The 14560-nt window shown below is 36.4% G+C and overlaps 1 protein-coding gene across 2 annotated transcripts in view; it reads right to left on the bottom strand.

Annotated features, from left to right (window-relative positions):
* FAM227B (family with sequence similarity 227 member B) overlaps positions 1–14554 on the bottom strand; it is a 192318-nt gene extending 177764 nt beyond the window's left edge. For both annotated transcript variants that reach the window (XM_019797863.2, XM_019797859.2), the window contains exons 1-4: positions 14375–14554; positions 9584–9710; positions 6961–7014; positions 455–686 (exon numbers count right to left, since the gene is read on the bottom strand). In XM_019797863.2, coding sequence (XP_019653422.1) covers positions 455–686; positions 6961–7014; positions 9584–9604 — 307 coding nt within the window. In that variant the 5' untranslated portion in view covers positions 9605–9710; positions 14375–14554. The remainder of the gene's footprint in view (positions 1–454; positions 687–6960; positions 7015–9583; positions 9711–14374) is intronic.
* Positions 14555–14560: the final 6 nt, after the last annotated feature.

The raw sequence follows: 14560 nt of genomic DNA, 5'->3' as shown, positions 1-14560 counted from the left end.
GTAAAAATGATCATTACGGCAGATGCGCTTCCTCAGTCTGCAGTTTCTCACCCCTGAATTCTACACTTGCTACAAGCTAACCTAGTTCATGTAGCTCAACTTACTTTGGGTTTTATGTGTTTCTGTTCTTACGTTCTGACCCTTGCTGACTTGCTTGTCTGTAGTACCAATACAGAATTGATCCAATCCTGTTTTCTTGATACTTGGTCACCTCCGCTGCAGCTTAACAAAGTTCACAACTGTTTTAGGCTTTGTTCTAACAACACTTTCATTAAATCCACCTGTTAATGCTCAACTAAAAATCTTGATTAAACTATGTGGAAATGAAGGAGTGTTAAAAATAAAATAATGTTTATATTCTCAGATATTTTATACCTTAGGATTTCATTCTTTTGAGAATGCACACAGACACACACAACTGACCATTACTTTACTCATAAAAAATAAGGTTTACTTGTATCAAAAATTATGCTCCTCCACTCAAACATTTTAGAGGCATGGCTTTTCAAAAGGACTGAACATTCCCCTAATCTTGTCTCCATGGCCATGACTGCATCATGTATTCGAGGGACAGTTCTCCACAGATGTGTATAAATTGAAGTAAATGAACTATCTTCTTTTATTTGCTTCACGGTGTGTAACCATTCATCACTATCTCCAAAATGGATTTTCCTTGGCCAATAATCCTGCAAAAAATGTGACAGAACATAACCGAAGTCGTTTTTAATAAATTTAAATAACAGAGTTCTAAATCAATGAGCTAAAATTGAGATTTAATTCCACAGCATTACCTCCTTTTACATTACTGAAGTATAACTGAGATACAATGTTATATTAGTTTCAAGTCCCCAACATATTGTACAACACAGCACTACTTTTCACTAAATGCATTTTTTTTAAAATTGTGAAACAATCATAAACTTTGGACGTTTCAGATGTTTTACAAAAAACTTTTCTGAATCATTTGAAAATAAGTTGCTTACTTGACTGATGCCCCATCCATCATCCTTAAATACATTATTGTGTATTTCCCAAAAACAAAAACATTCTCCTACACAATCAAAATACAACCATCAGAATTAGGAAATTGGCATTTATACACTGTTCCTATCTAAGTCTCAGACTCTGGTCAAGTCTTATCAACTGAACCAGTAATGCCCTTTATAGCAAAAGGATCTAGTTCAGTATCACATACTACGTTTGGGCTTCATATGTCTTTTGTCTCCTTCAGTCTAAAAATTCCTGTCTTTTCTTGACCTCCATCTATTTAAAACCATGAGTTCACACTGAAACCTGAAATTCTAATTCCAAACATTCTAGTTTTCTCTTTTCCATATTACAATTATCATCTCTAACAGTGAAATATCTAGTTGTCATTATCTTTAATGTACATACTTATTTGATCAGTCTTTTCAGGTAATCAATCTCTCCTTTCCACTGGGAGCCTCTTTTCTATGCAGATGCACTTTTCATTCTGCTTGACTCTGACATCCAATCCCAGGCTACCAATTCTGCAGGGACAGCTTTGTTACCCCTACTTGGGCTCTGACTTCCCATACAAGCCACTGCCTAACTCCATACGTCCCTGAAAAACACCCTTTGTCCCCAGCCGCAGGTGGCTACCACCTCACTCCTTTGAGCTCCGACACCTTTGGTGTCACATGAACACTCCCCTCATCATGACTGAGCTCAGATAGCTTGCTCAAGGCCATCACCGCATATCCTCCTCCCCAGCGCAAATATGGACACCTGCCTTGTTTGGGCCCCTAAATGGCTTTAGGACTAAATTGTTCAGACAGGGAAAGAGAGGAAGGGAAGAAAAGAAAGGTAAATGAAAGGAAAGTAAGGGGAATCATAACCATATTTGTAAATCTAAATATAAGATTATCTTTTAATATAATCAACTAATAGCAAAACAAAGTTAGCCTACATAATTAAAGGTTTATGAGTAAAAGAATATTTTTTGGAATGGTAGAAAATTTGCAGAGGATAAGACTCTTTAGTGGAATTTGGGTGAGATAGTCTGGGAATTTAGCTAAATGGGAATAACTCTAAAATCTGCAGATCAGGAATTATAAACATGCCTTGGTTTATTCCACTGTCTTTTTCTTCCTTTGAAGGTTTCCTAAACCCATCACACACGTCTGATTTATGAATTGTGCTCTAATAACAGGTACCTGAATATTACACAGCTTTTAATTCTGGAAAACTTTCCCAGATATCTAGGTCCCCCTGTCACTTCAGAAAAAAGAATATACTTTGATACATAAGTGCCATCTCCCAAATCCTACAAATGTGCACCTTAAACAAGATACAACCACCTAGAGAAGTTTTCCTGCATTAAAATTTGGGTGTTATATGCCAAAAAGAATAAATACCTCAGAAGAATCAGATATAATCACAGGATACAATCCCTGGAGACAAACACTGTCAAGTCAGAATGACAGCCATATTCGGAAACACGGTCCTTATAGGTCATGTGTTGCTATTGCTAGGGGTGCTGGGAGAGAGAAGAGAGGCTAAAATGGAAATGGCATTTGACAGGATTTTACAATATACACAAACCTTTATGAAAATATATCCTTTATGCCAGACTTGAGAGAACACAATCCGTATTCCTAAGATACTGAAGTATATTACAAGGTGAATAAAATATCCTGAAATCCTATAAGCCTGATTGGACTCTGTCTTCTGTACTTTCCCGAGGTAATAAGGGGATTGACTGGTGTCCCAAAGCCATTTACATGAAGAAGGTGATGCATAAATAAGCCCTGATTCTTTTACTGGCTTCTTTGTGGCTGCATGATTAACTGGATACCAGACGATGGTCTTGTACTAGCTCACACCTGCCTTTCCCCTTCATTTCTCTGATTCCTTCCCTTTATTATTCTTTTCTATTTTGCCTTCAGCCAGTTGCTCCTTGAATAGAATACCATCTGAAAGTAACTTTTGTAGCCAGAACTAGGGAAGCTAAACAGGCGTAGCCAATAAGCAGACAAGCTGACAGGCAAAAGTGAAGTCATTACTGCCAGAGAGAAAATCAGCACTACTAGCATTTAAACATCCAGAGTCCACAGCAAGTATAGTCATTTAAAAACAAATGTATTCCAATTCTAAAGAGACAAAAGAATTGGACTGGAAATTTCTCTTCCCTGAAGAGTTAAATTCTCCATTATGGCACTATAGTCTTCAGTGATAACTTCAGGAAAACATTTATCTTATTTAAAAGGTCAGTGAAGCAAGAATTGGCTATGTATTTGTTATGTTTACTTTAATTACCGAATTAAACTTTGGCAGTGGCAGAAGCACAAAATACTGCATGCTAGTACACGACTAGAGATGGAGCCTAACAGCCACAAGAGAGACCGTGAAGTTTGAAAAGAGATTTTGTTTACTAAATATATGGTTAGGTCTCCACCCATGTCCTAAGCCCTAAAAAAGTGCTGAGGTATCCAAAAAAGGGTAAGAAATATGAAGAACGACTAAGGTTAGAAGAAGTGATTTTCAGTTCTTCCCTTATCTTAAGTTTTAATATAAGGAGGGATTTAAATGGATGGATGGATGGACGAATGGATGGAGAGATGAATAAACAATTAGACAACAAACAAACGGACTGTTCCCTGAACAAAGAGAATGGGATTGAAATAATTATTCTATCATGAAGTTACTTTGATCCTGTGCGAAAAATCACAGTAGGAATCTGAGTACCCTCTAGGTCTGGATTACAAATGTAGTAGAATTGTTACTGAAAATTGATACTGATGAACTGCGAGATTAAAGCACTCCTAGATAAAAATCACAGAAAAACAAGACACAGAATAAAAATTAAATAACAGGGAATATCAAATGTGAGGTATAAAAAAGGAAAGAATTCAATTCTTCAGTACCTAAAGAACTGAAAAGGACTAAAAAAGTGTGACACTAAAGAGAAATAGTGCAGAAGGAGGGTGATGCAAATTCCATGATGGTAAGGATTTTTCTCTGATTTGTTCTTTGTTGTATCTCCAGAGTCCAGAACAATACCTGGGATCTGGTAGGTAGTGAATAAAAATCATTACATGAATGAATGAATAGGAAAAGTAAGAAAATTGATAATAATGCAACACTAGTGGAACAAGAGACTGTTATAAAAATAGAGTAGAAAATATTTTTATAAAAATAAAAATAGAAACAGAATGGTGATGGAGTAAATGGGAAAGAAGCAGGAAGAGAATGTGGGAATTAATCAGATAGATAAATGAGAAATGACTGAAGGTAAAAAAAGAAAAAGTACACAGAACTATAATAAGAGGAAGAGGGGAAAGATAGGAGTAGAAAGTATAAAATATTAAAATTACAAAGGAAAGATAAAAATGGTAGGAATCAGCCAAAACGAGACAGCTTTAGATGATGTGACAAAAGATCAATTAGAAGACATGAGGAACTAAGAGCTAACATGTAGGTTCCTGGTGCTGGTCTACTGCTAGCTAGAAGCAGGGCTGGGATCTGCAGCTCTGTTCTTGACCACCTCAGCACTATGCAGATACATATGTTTGCTTTTTTATTTTAAAGGGAAATTAAATAGATAGGCTTTCCAGGAAGCCAAAAGCAGTTTAGAATATATTTTAATTTCTGTTTTGTTTTACTCGTTTGTTTATCATATGCCTCATTTCTAAAAAAAAAATGACCACTCCATGAAGGTGGGGATCTTTGCCTGATTTTTTTTTTAAAGATTTTATTTATTTATCTGACAGAGATAGAGACAGCCAGTGAGAGAGGGAACACAAGCAGGGGGAGTGGGAGAGGAAGAAGCAGGCCCATAGCAGAGGAGCCTGATGTGGGGCTCGATCCCACAACGCCGGGATCACGCCCTGAGCCGAAGGCAGACGCTTAACCGCTGTGCCACCCAGGCGCCCCTGCCTGATTTTAATCCCTGGTATATTCTAATTATTCATGTGGTTGGCAGGTAATAGGTACTCAAAAATATTTCCTTTTTTTTTTTTAAAGATTTTATTTATTCATCTGACAGAGACAGCCAGCAAGAGAGGCAACACAAGCAGGGGGAGTGGGATAGGAAGAAGCAGGCTCCTAGCGGAGGAGCCTGATGTGGGGCTCGATCCCAGAACGCTGGGATCACGCCCTGACCCGAAGGCAGATGCTTAACGACTGAGCCACCCAGGCGCCCCTCAAAAATATTTCTTGAATGAATTTGAGGAAGTTATTATTACCTTCTTACCAATGCCTCTAGACAAAAGTTTTGTCCAGCAAACAAAAAATTAAATATCCAGTCATTTTATTCCTGGATGTTTTCAAATATTCAACAGCTTGGAAATGCATACACATAGTCATACCTTAAAAAAAGTAATTACAAATACAAGTATTTGGTTGGGAAATCCAGACAATAAGAAACATTTTACAGATAAATCTATAAATGATAAAATGGTACAAATGGATATATGTTGTTTTATCAAATGCCATCTGATAAAAACTGAAGACTATCAATATAAATGCATACAAAGATAGTGTTTTTTACTTGCCATCAATAAGACATGCTTTGATTTTGATTTTGTTCTATCTTTGGTGAAGGGCTGGCATAAACCTATGATCTTGATTTGATTAGAATTATTCTTAAGCAGAGTGATTATGCATTTTCCTATTCGAAATAATTAGAAATTTTCATCTGAAATCATAGATCCTTAAACATGTATGATGGTATAGCCCAAATGTCTCCATAGTTATTTGCTGAGTTTGGCTTAATTTTAACAATAATCCTTTTCCCTTGGCATAAAAGACCTCAAATATTGTGATTAGGTTACAGCACATTTCGATCATTATTTAAATCAAAATAATTGCAAAAAGCTTGTCTTAATAGTAGTTTAAAAAATTAGGCTCTGCCACAGTGATTGAAATAAACTCTGAATAAGTAAAACTGAAATAAGTATTTTCATTTTCTATTTGCTCCTAAAGGGAACTCAGTGCTTTTCTAAAACATTAAAAAAAAATAAAAAAATTAAAAAATTAAGGAACGGAAAATAGATGTTTAAAAATAGATATTTTTGAAATTCTCCTCTCAACAGTTTAGTCAAAGCAAATTCTGTTTATATACAAGCATAAATAGGTGCAAATTATTTAAAGTCCAATCTGCTCAAACTATGTACATACGTCATAAAAAAAAGCCTCCTTTTCTCTCTGTTTTCCATACTAACACCTTTATCCTAGCTCTTGACATTTTTCAAGGCAAAACAAACCTGACCTTCAGACTCACAAATGTATAGACCCAAGGGAAAGTTTGTATGTAGCAAGCCCAATAACCCCAGAAGTCAGTATTTACAAATAACAATGGAAACTGGAGCTTTCAATATGAAAACACATTTTGAATATTTCATTCTGATTCAACAATCAAGGAAACTGAACACCTCTGCAAATTACCTGTGAGTCTAAGCTGTGGTACATGGATAAATGAGGTAAGTACTCATAATTATTAGATATTCTTTAAGGTACATTAAGACAAATACCTTATATTAGCAAAATTATTTAAAATGTCTGTATAATTCTTCTGATAGGATATAGAACAAGAATTTTCTCAAAGTCATAAAGAAAACAGAATATTGACAAGAGGGAAAGGCTACAACATAGAGCCTATTGAAAAGAGATAAATATTTATAAGTATTTCCCATACTGAAATGCAGTTTTTTTAATTTCTATTCTTAAAGTCTTTTCCTAAGCCTTCCACATCTCCATAACTGATAGGTTTTTAAAAATTTTTTTATTTTTTAGAGATGGGGAGGGAGAGAAGAGAGAGAGAGAGAGAGAGGCATAGAGACAATCCCAAGCAGGGGCTCAACTGATCTCACAACGTTGAGATCATGACCTGAGCAGAAATCAAGAGTCAGACGCTTAACTGACTGAGCTACCTAGGCGCCACTCCACAACTAATATTTTAAAAGATGTACTGGCACATAAAATCGATGTTCTACTCACCCAATTTTGAAACTTTAAGAATTCTTCAATGTTCCTTGGAGGTTTTTGCATTTTCTAATAGAGTAAAATCAATATTGCTAATTAATATAAAATCAGACTGTTTATGATGTTTACATATAATTTACTTAAGTAAATGATACTGGATTTAAGTTATAATTTCCAGAGCCATAAGACATTGTAAAATATTCACTTTGTAAAGTCCCTGCACTTTAGAAAAGTACAGAGATCAATGCTTAAATCCCAAGCCTCCAAACCAAATTCCATAAAAGGCTTCCGTCTTATATATTGTTCTTAGAAAAAAAACCCACAAGAATCCTATTGAATATCCTCATTTCAAATTCCTACAAGAGTTCCGAGATATTTTGGGCTATCCTGGATGGTGTCTAAAATAAATCCAGAGCCAAAAATATACTAACTTGCCCCTTTTACTGATGACATATTTAAAAGGCCACACTAGTAACATGGTGAAAATAGTTTAAATATTTGGATGTTTCAGTATAATAAGTAATGATCCCATTTTTATTAGTAGTTTCCTCATAAGTTGAAAACATATTCTTTTATTAGACAAATTATTTTTAATCAAGACCATATCTTGTTCTTCTTTGCCTTAGAGACTGTGTACACATTCTTTCTTCTGCTTGGAAGGCTCCCTGTCCCAAACCCTCTCCCTCCAATCCCTTCCTGGCCTATTAAACTCTTATTTTAAATATCAAATTAAAAGTCTCTTGTTCTAGGAAGCCTTCCTTGGTCCTCCAAAAGATTATCTATTGTGACACACAGCAGATTGATATCTATATGAGGATAGAAACTATGGTATAATCATTGCTGAACTTTCAAAATTTCATACAGTGACTGGCTCAAGGTTAGTGCGTAGTAAGTACTTGCAATGTGTATAAATTAATGAATAAGTGAGTAGATAAATGTCAGAGAAATATGTAGTTATTTAGAAGAATAATAAGACCAATTCTAGAGAGTGAAAAACCAGTGAGAAGAAGGCAAAAATAAGAGGAATTCAGAATATCCTAATACAATATCCGAATGATCTGATATCGACATGTTTGAAAAGACTGTAGTATATTTTAACTTATTAAAACACATATTTCACATCAACATATAAAATTATCAAGATTACAAAATCACCATATTTTTGTAAAAATAGCTACACATTTGAGGTTGAAGAGAATATCTCATTCTCTAATAGTTTAAAATATATGATGAATATAAGCAAATATATAACAAATAACAAATAACAAAATAAAAGGTATATGTGACAATCATGAAAATAAGTATTCAAAAGCAAAGTTACATATAGCTGTCAAAAAGAATTTAATGGGAAACATGGGACTCTAGATTGAGAGGTTAATAAATAAGAGATGGTGTGCACAGAATGCTTAGAGACAAAAAAAAATGTTCAGGATACAATATCTTCAGAAAGAGTGAGTGTAGTAGTTTTGCTAGAAGGAAGCTATCAGTATATTTTGAAATCCATGGAATATAAAGAGGTTAATTAAAACAATCTAAATGTTACCTTTTTTTTCTTCTAATGGTTATCAAACCATTTCTAGTATAAAGCACTAAAAATAATATCCACATTTCTTTTTTAAAAATCCTTTTTTTAAAAAATTTGAGTACAGTTGACACACGTTACATAAGTTTCAGGTATACAACATAGTGATTCAACAACTCTATAGTTATGCTCTGCTCACCACAAGCGTAGCTATCATCTATCACCATACAACACTATCACAATACCACTGACTGTATTCTCTATGCTGGATCTTTTATTCCTGTGGCTTATTCATTCCACAGCGTGTATCTCCTATTCTTCTTCACCCATTTTGCACATCCCCCTAACTCTGGCAACCATGAGTTTGTTCTCTGTTTTTATAGTTCTGGTTCTGCTTTTGTTGGTTTATTCATTTGTTTTGCTTTTTAGATTTCACATATAAGTGAAATTATAGGTTTTTGTCTTCCTCTGTCTGAGTTATTTCATTTAGTATAATACCTTCTAGGTCCATCCATGTTGTTGCAAATGGCAATATCTCATCCTGTTCATGGCTGTGTAGTATTCCATATTGTGTGTATGTGTGTGTGTGTGTGAGATATCTTCTTTATCCATTAAAATAATACCCACATTTCAATTAAAGGAAATTAGAAAAACATATTAAGGAAGTGAAACATGAGAAAGATCCAGATAATTTCAATATAAAATTCAAAAGTTCTCTAAGGTAAATGTTAAAAGGATATAGGCATAAATTAAATGAACTTCTGCTCTCAGTATAATGTAGAAGGATTCAAAACACCTATGCTTCCATAGTAACAACAAGAGAAACCCAGACAAAATAAAAATCTTACTTTTCTATGAGGTTGGTGAAGAGCAGTGGGTGCCAGTAAGCAGGACTGGCTACATCATTTGTGCCATTGCAGAGTCTCTTGTTCAAAAATTAAGAATTTTAAGATGGTAACATGAGACCATTAAGCCAAGTTTGGGGTCTATTTAATCACCAGGCCCCATGCAACTGCAAGCCTTCAAAGCCTCCCTACCTGGAAGCCTTAGTGACCAGAAATCCAAAAAGAAATATTCTCTTTATAAGTGAGTCTAAAGCTCTGGCAGCTTCCTTACCTGGCAGTGAGCTCTGCCCATCCACTGAGGGAAGTGTTGGCCTGCCACGGTGCAGTAACTTTTTAGAGATGAAGAGAAATCAGTTGGACCTTAGCCGTTGGCGTGAGCTGGAGGAACAAACTGGAGTCTGAAAGACACCCAAATACAAAAACAAATGAGTCAGACAAACAATCCCTTCCCAGACCCCTATGCCTCACTTCTGAGTTTTGTCTAAAAAGCAGCAATTGAGGAGGAGCTGGAAAGATAGAGAACTTATATGGGCCAACACATTCTTACAGTACTTGGGTTCCAGGGCCCTGACAGAGTTGACTCCAAAGGTGAAGCAAAAATGCAAAAAAACTTCAGTCCCAACTTAACCCAATTCAGTATTGATGAGATATGAGTTGGCTATGATGAGGGAAGTTAGAAGCTGGGTTAGTCACAGGTGAACTCAATCCAGTTAAAGCTGAAGCCAACCCTAAAGTTCAACTCAAGTCTAGGAGGAATAAAAAGGTCAACATCTTTAGGGTTTTTTTTAAAGATTTTATTTATTTATTTGACACAGAGACAACCAGTGAGAGAGACAGCCAGTGAGAGAGAGACAAGCTGGGGGAGTGGGAGAAGAAGAAGGAGGCTCCCAGCAGAGGAGCCTGATGTGGGGCTTGATCCCAGAATGCCCGGATCACGCCCTGAGTTGAAGGCAGACGCTTAACGACTGCGCCACCCAGGCACCCCCAACATCTCACTTTGAATGCCAAGGAGAGTAATAGGCTTCTGCTTTCTGAAGACTAAATAACACTTCATCCTCTACAGTTTTTTTCCACATAATGTCTAATACACAATAAAACAATTACAAGAATACAAACAAGAAGTAAAATGGGACCCATAATCAAGAGAAAGCACAGTTGATACAAACCAATTCACTGAGAACCTAGTTGTAACTAGCAGAAAAGGACTTTACAGCATCTGTTATAAATATGTTAAAGATTTTACAATATAGGTTAGATTATGGTGCAGAAGAGATGGGGTATTTCAAGAGAAATAGAAATTCTAAAAAAGAAACAAATGGAAATTCTAGAACCATGCACATATTAATCATAAGAAACTACTGTGTCAACATTAATATTAGATAAGATAGACTTCAAGACAAGAGGTATTACCAGGCATAAATAAGGTTATTTCATAGTGATAAGAGGTCAATTCATTAAGAAGACATACCAATGCTAAATGTGTTTGCATCTAACAAAACAGCCTCGAAATACATATAGCAGAAATTTATAAAACTAAAGGAAAATATAGGCAAAACCCACAATTACAGTTAGAGATCTTAACACACCTCTCTGAGTAACTGATGAATCAGTATGTACACACACACACACACACACACACACACAAATCAGTAAGGAGATAAAAGATCTGAACAATACTTAAGTCAAGCAATTTAACTTAATTGACATTTACAGAACAACTATCCCTTACAAGTACAGAACACACACTCTTTTTAACTAATGGAACATAGAACATTCAACAAGATGGGCCTGTGCCGTAGCATAAGACAAAACTCAAAAGTTACGAATAACTGAAATCATTCAGAGTATGTTGTCTGACAACAAGAGCAGTAAGAGAGAAAGCAGCAACAAAAAGACATCTAGAAAAATCTTAAATATTATATGATCCATTTCTAAGTAAAATACGGCTCACAGAAAAAATAACAGAGAAAACTGGAAAAAATTTCTAACTGAATGATAATGAAAGATAATGAAAACACAACATATCGGGGTTGAATGACATTTACAAATGTTGACTTAAACAAAAATTGGGATATTACTATATTGAGAGGTGTTATAAAAGAGCTTTATCATTAACTTCTATAAGAGAAAGTCAATGGATAATATCTGAAATTGTCAATCAAAAAATTGCAATATAAGTAACTTTGACATATGCAATAAAATAACAAAAAATATTGAAAAGACTTGAAAGAATTGTCCTTTTGAAAGAAGAACAGAGAATAGAATGGAGGAACTGGGAACTAGGGGGTTTTGGTGAAAAATCTAGAATAGGGCAAACTGTTGGTGTTTACCAAGATGTATATGTTTCTCTACATTTCCCAGGCTCCCTTGCAGCTAAAGCAAGGGCCTTTGGAATGTGGGCAAAGTGATATATGTCACTTTTAGGGATGACCTCTAAAACCTTGTGTATGACTCACCATGCTTTCTTTTTTGTCAGATAAGCTGTTGGACCCAAGTCTTGGGAGACAGTAGAACCACTAAAACTTTAAAAACAACAACAACAACAAAATCCAAAAAACAAACAACCTGCATCCTTGAATCTAATGTTTCATCTGACTAGTAACATCCTCAATGGATTTCCTGTGAGAAATAAAAGTTTATTGTATTAAACCACTGAAATGTTGGAGTTGTCTGTGACATTATGGTGGTTTTTGAGAAATGGCCACAAATGCCTTGACAATCTTTTGAGAAGTGACATCTATCTATGTCCCCTCTCCTATAATCTGGACAGGCCTTAAAATATACTTATAACCAAAGAATATGTGAGAAGTGATTGGTGTTACTCCTTAAGACTAGGTCAGAAAAGAACATGTAGTTTCTACCTTATTCATTGCAACACTTGACTTTGGAGCACTGTGCCTAAAATAAAAAGTCTGATTACCCTGCTGCCATCCTGTGAGGAAGTTCAGGCCACGTGGAGAGGCTACACATATGATCTCTGCTAGCATTCAGAGACTTCCAAGCTGAGTTATCAGAGAAAAGCTGTCGCTCTGTGCCCTCTTGAACACACAATTCATGAACACAATCAAAAGGTTGTTTTAAGCCATATTTTGGAGTACTTTCTTACGCAGCAATAGTAAACCAATACTCTCATCACTTCAATTAATAAATAGCATCATTTGCTTTCATGGTCTGTGTACCTGAACTAAAGCTGTTAAAGAAGAAAAGGGTGGAAATTATTTATTCTTGGCTTGGAGACTTGCTATCACCACTTTTCTCACCCAGAAAGCTCGTCATTTTCCTAAAGCAGTGGCTTTCGGGGCACCTGGGTGGCACAGCAGTTAAGCATCTGCCTTCGGCTCAGGGCGCGATCCCGGCGTCATGGGCTCGAGCCCACATCAGGCTCCTCCATTGTGAGCCTGCTTCTTCCTCTCCCACTCCCCCTGCTTGTGCTCCCTCTCTCGCTGGTTGTTTCTATCTCTGTCGAACAAATAAATAAAATCTTAAAAAAAAAAAAAAGCAGTGGCTTTCAAACTTTTTAAGGAGAAATACACAAAAGAAATACATTTCATAAACACAACCTAGTGCACAAGGATGTGCACACATACACATGCCCACACATTTCTTCCTTATGATGGGGTTATGTTTCCACATACCCATCCTAAATTGAAAATGCATATAGGACACCTAACCTACTGAATTAGCTTAGCCTAATCTGCCTTAAATGTGCTCAGAATCACCTAACACAAAGCCTATTTCATAATTAAATGTTAAATATCTCAAGTAATTGAATACTGTGCTGAAAGTGACAAACAGAATGGTTGTATGGATACAGAAAAGTTCTAAGTGTATTGGTTGTTTACTCTTGTATGGCCTGCCTGATGTGGCTACCTATTACCACAAGAGAGTTTCATGCCACATATCACTAGTTCAGGAAAATACCAAGTATATACTCAAAGTATGGTTTCTACAGAATGCATATTGATTTCACACCATTATAAAATTGAAAAATCCTAAGTCAAACCAATGTTAAGTCGTGGATCATCTGTAATTTAAAACTCCATGAAGTGACGCGCCTGGGTGGCTCAGTCAGTTAAGCGTCTGCCTTCAGCTCAGCATCCAGCCCCATATCAAGCTTCCTGCTCAGCGGAGAGTCTGCCCTCCCTCTCCCTCTAGTGCTCCCCCTGCTTGGACTCTCTCTCTCTCCCCTGTCTCTCTCAAATAAATAAATACAATCTAAAAAAATTAAAAAAAAAAAAACAACTCCATGAAGTAATACTTAACTTTACCAAGTGCCATGCACTGACATTTTCACACTATACTAATTTATTTTTTAAAATGTGTAGTTTTGGGGGCCGGCTGGCTCAGTAGATGGAGCTTGTGACTCTTGATCACAAGCTGTGAGTTCAAGTCCCACATTGGGATTGCAGCTTACTGTAAAAAAATTAACAAAATAAAAAAGTGTAGTTTTGACTCAATATATTTCCTTGCTTACAAATGGGACCTCCACAAATGGGTCCCCTACAATCCCCTTGAAAGCACTGCTCTAAGCCATAATCATTCTCTAAGACCTTACCCAAGTCCAACCAATAAGCCTTCACTGACGACTCCTGAGCTCTTGTGAAATTCCTACAATTTATTATTTGATGTCCTAAACTCCTCTAGGGCAAGCTTCTGTCCTTTATCCCTCATATGCTAAATTCAAAGCATTTAATAAATACAAAGCTCAGTATCTGGCCATTGTGTTTTTGAATCTCACAGTGTTAACGTGCACTCCTTAGGTTTGGATTTTCTTTGGGGTGGGGCAAGGGAAAATGGCTTTATCATCTATCCACATATGCTTGATTCCCAAATGGAAAAGTGCACAAAGTACTTCCAACTCTACGCGTGTGTAGTTTTCCAGCAAACCAAACCATCAAGATACGCACAATTTTTCTGATAGCTTTCATTACTACTACATCTTAACACAGCCATAGAAAAAGTAATAGAACCAAGTTCTCACGACTAAACAGAATTTTGGAAAAGGTAAAATGGAAAAGTGTTCCGTAGGATCAGCATTTTTCACAACTCACTGCAACTACACCTTGAGAGTATATTTCCAGAACCGCGTGCCATTTAAGGGGCCTCCGCCAGGGTCAGCAGGGAACTCAACCCAGGGCTAGCGGGGTATGAGACCCAGCTTCACCGATTCGGCCCCGCACTCGGACCGCGTCTCCCGGGACAAGGGCGACACCGCCCGCCGTCGAGAGGTTGAGGCGGAACTTCCCCC

Source organism: Ailuropoda melanoleuca, chromosome 5 (assembly GCF_002007445.2).
Source record: "Ailuropoda melanoleuca isolate Jingjing chromosome 5, ASM200744v2, whole genome shotgun sequence".
NCBI classification, from domain to species: Eukaryota; Metazoa; Chordata; class Mammalia; order Carnivora; family Ursidae; genus Ailuropoda; species Ailuropoda melanoleuca.
Note: the sequence above shows the minus strand (reverse complement) of the source record. Positions and strands in the feature narration are given on the sequence as shown.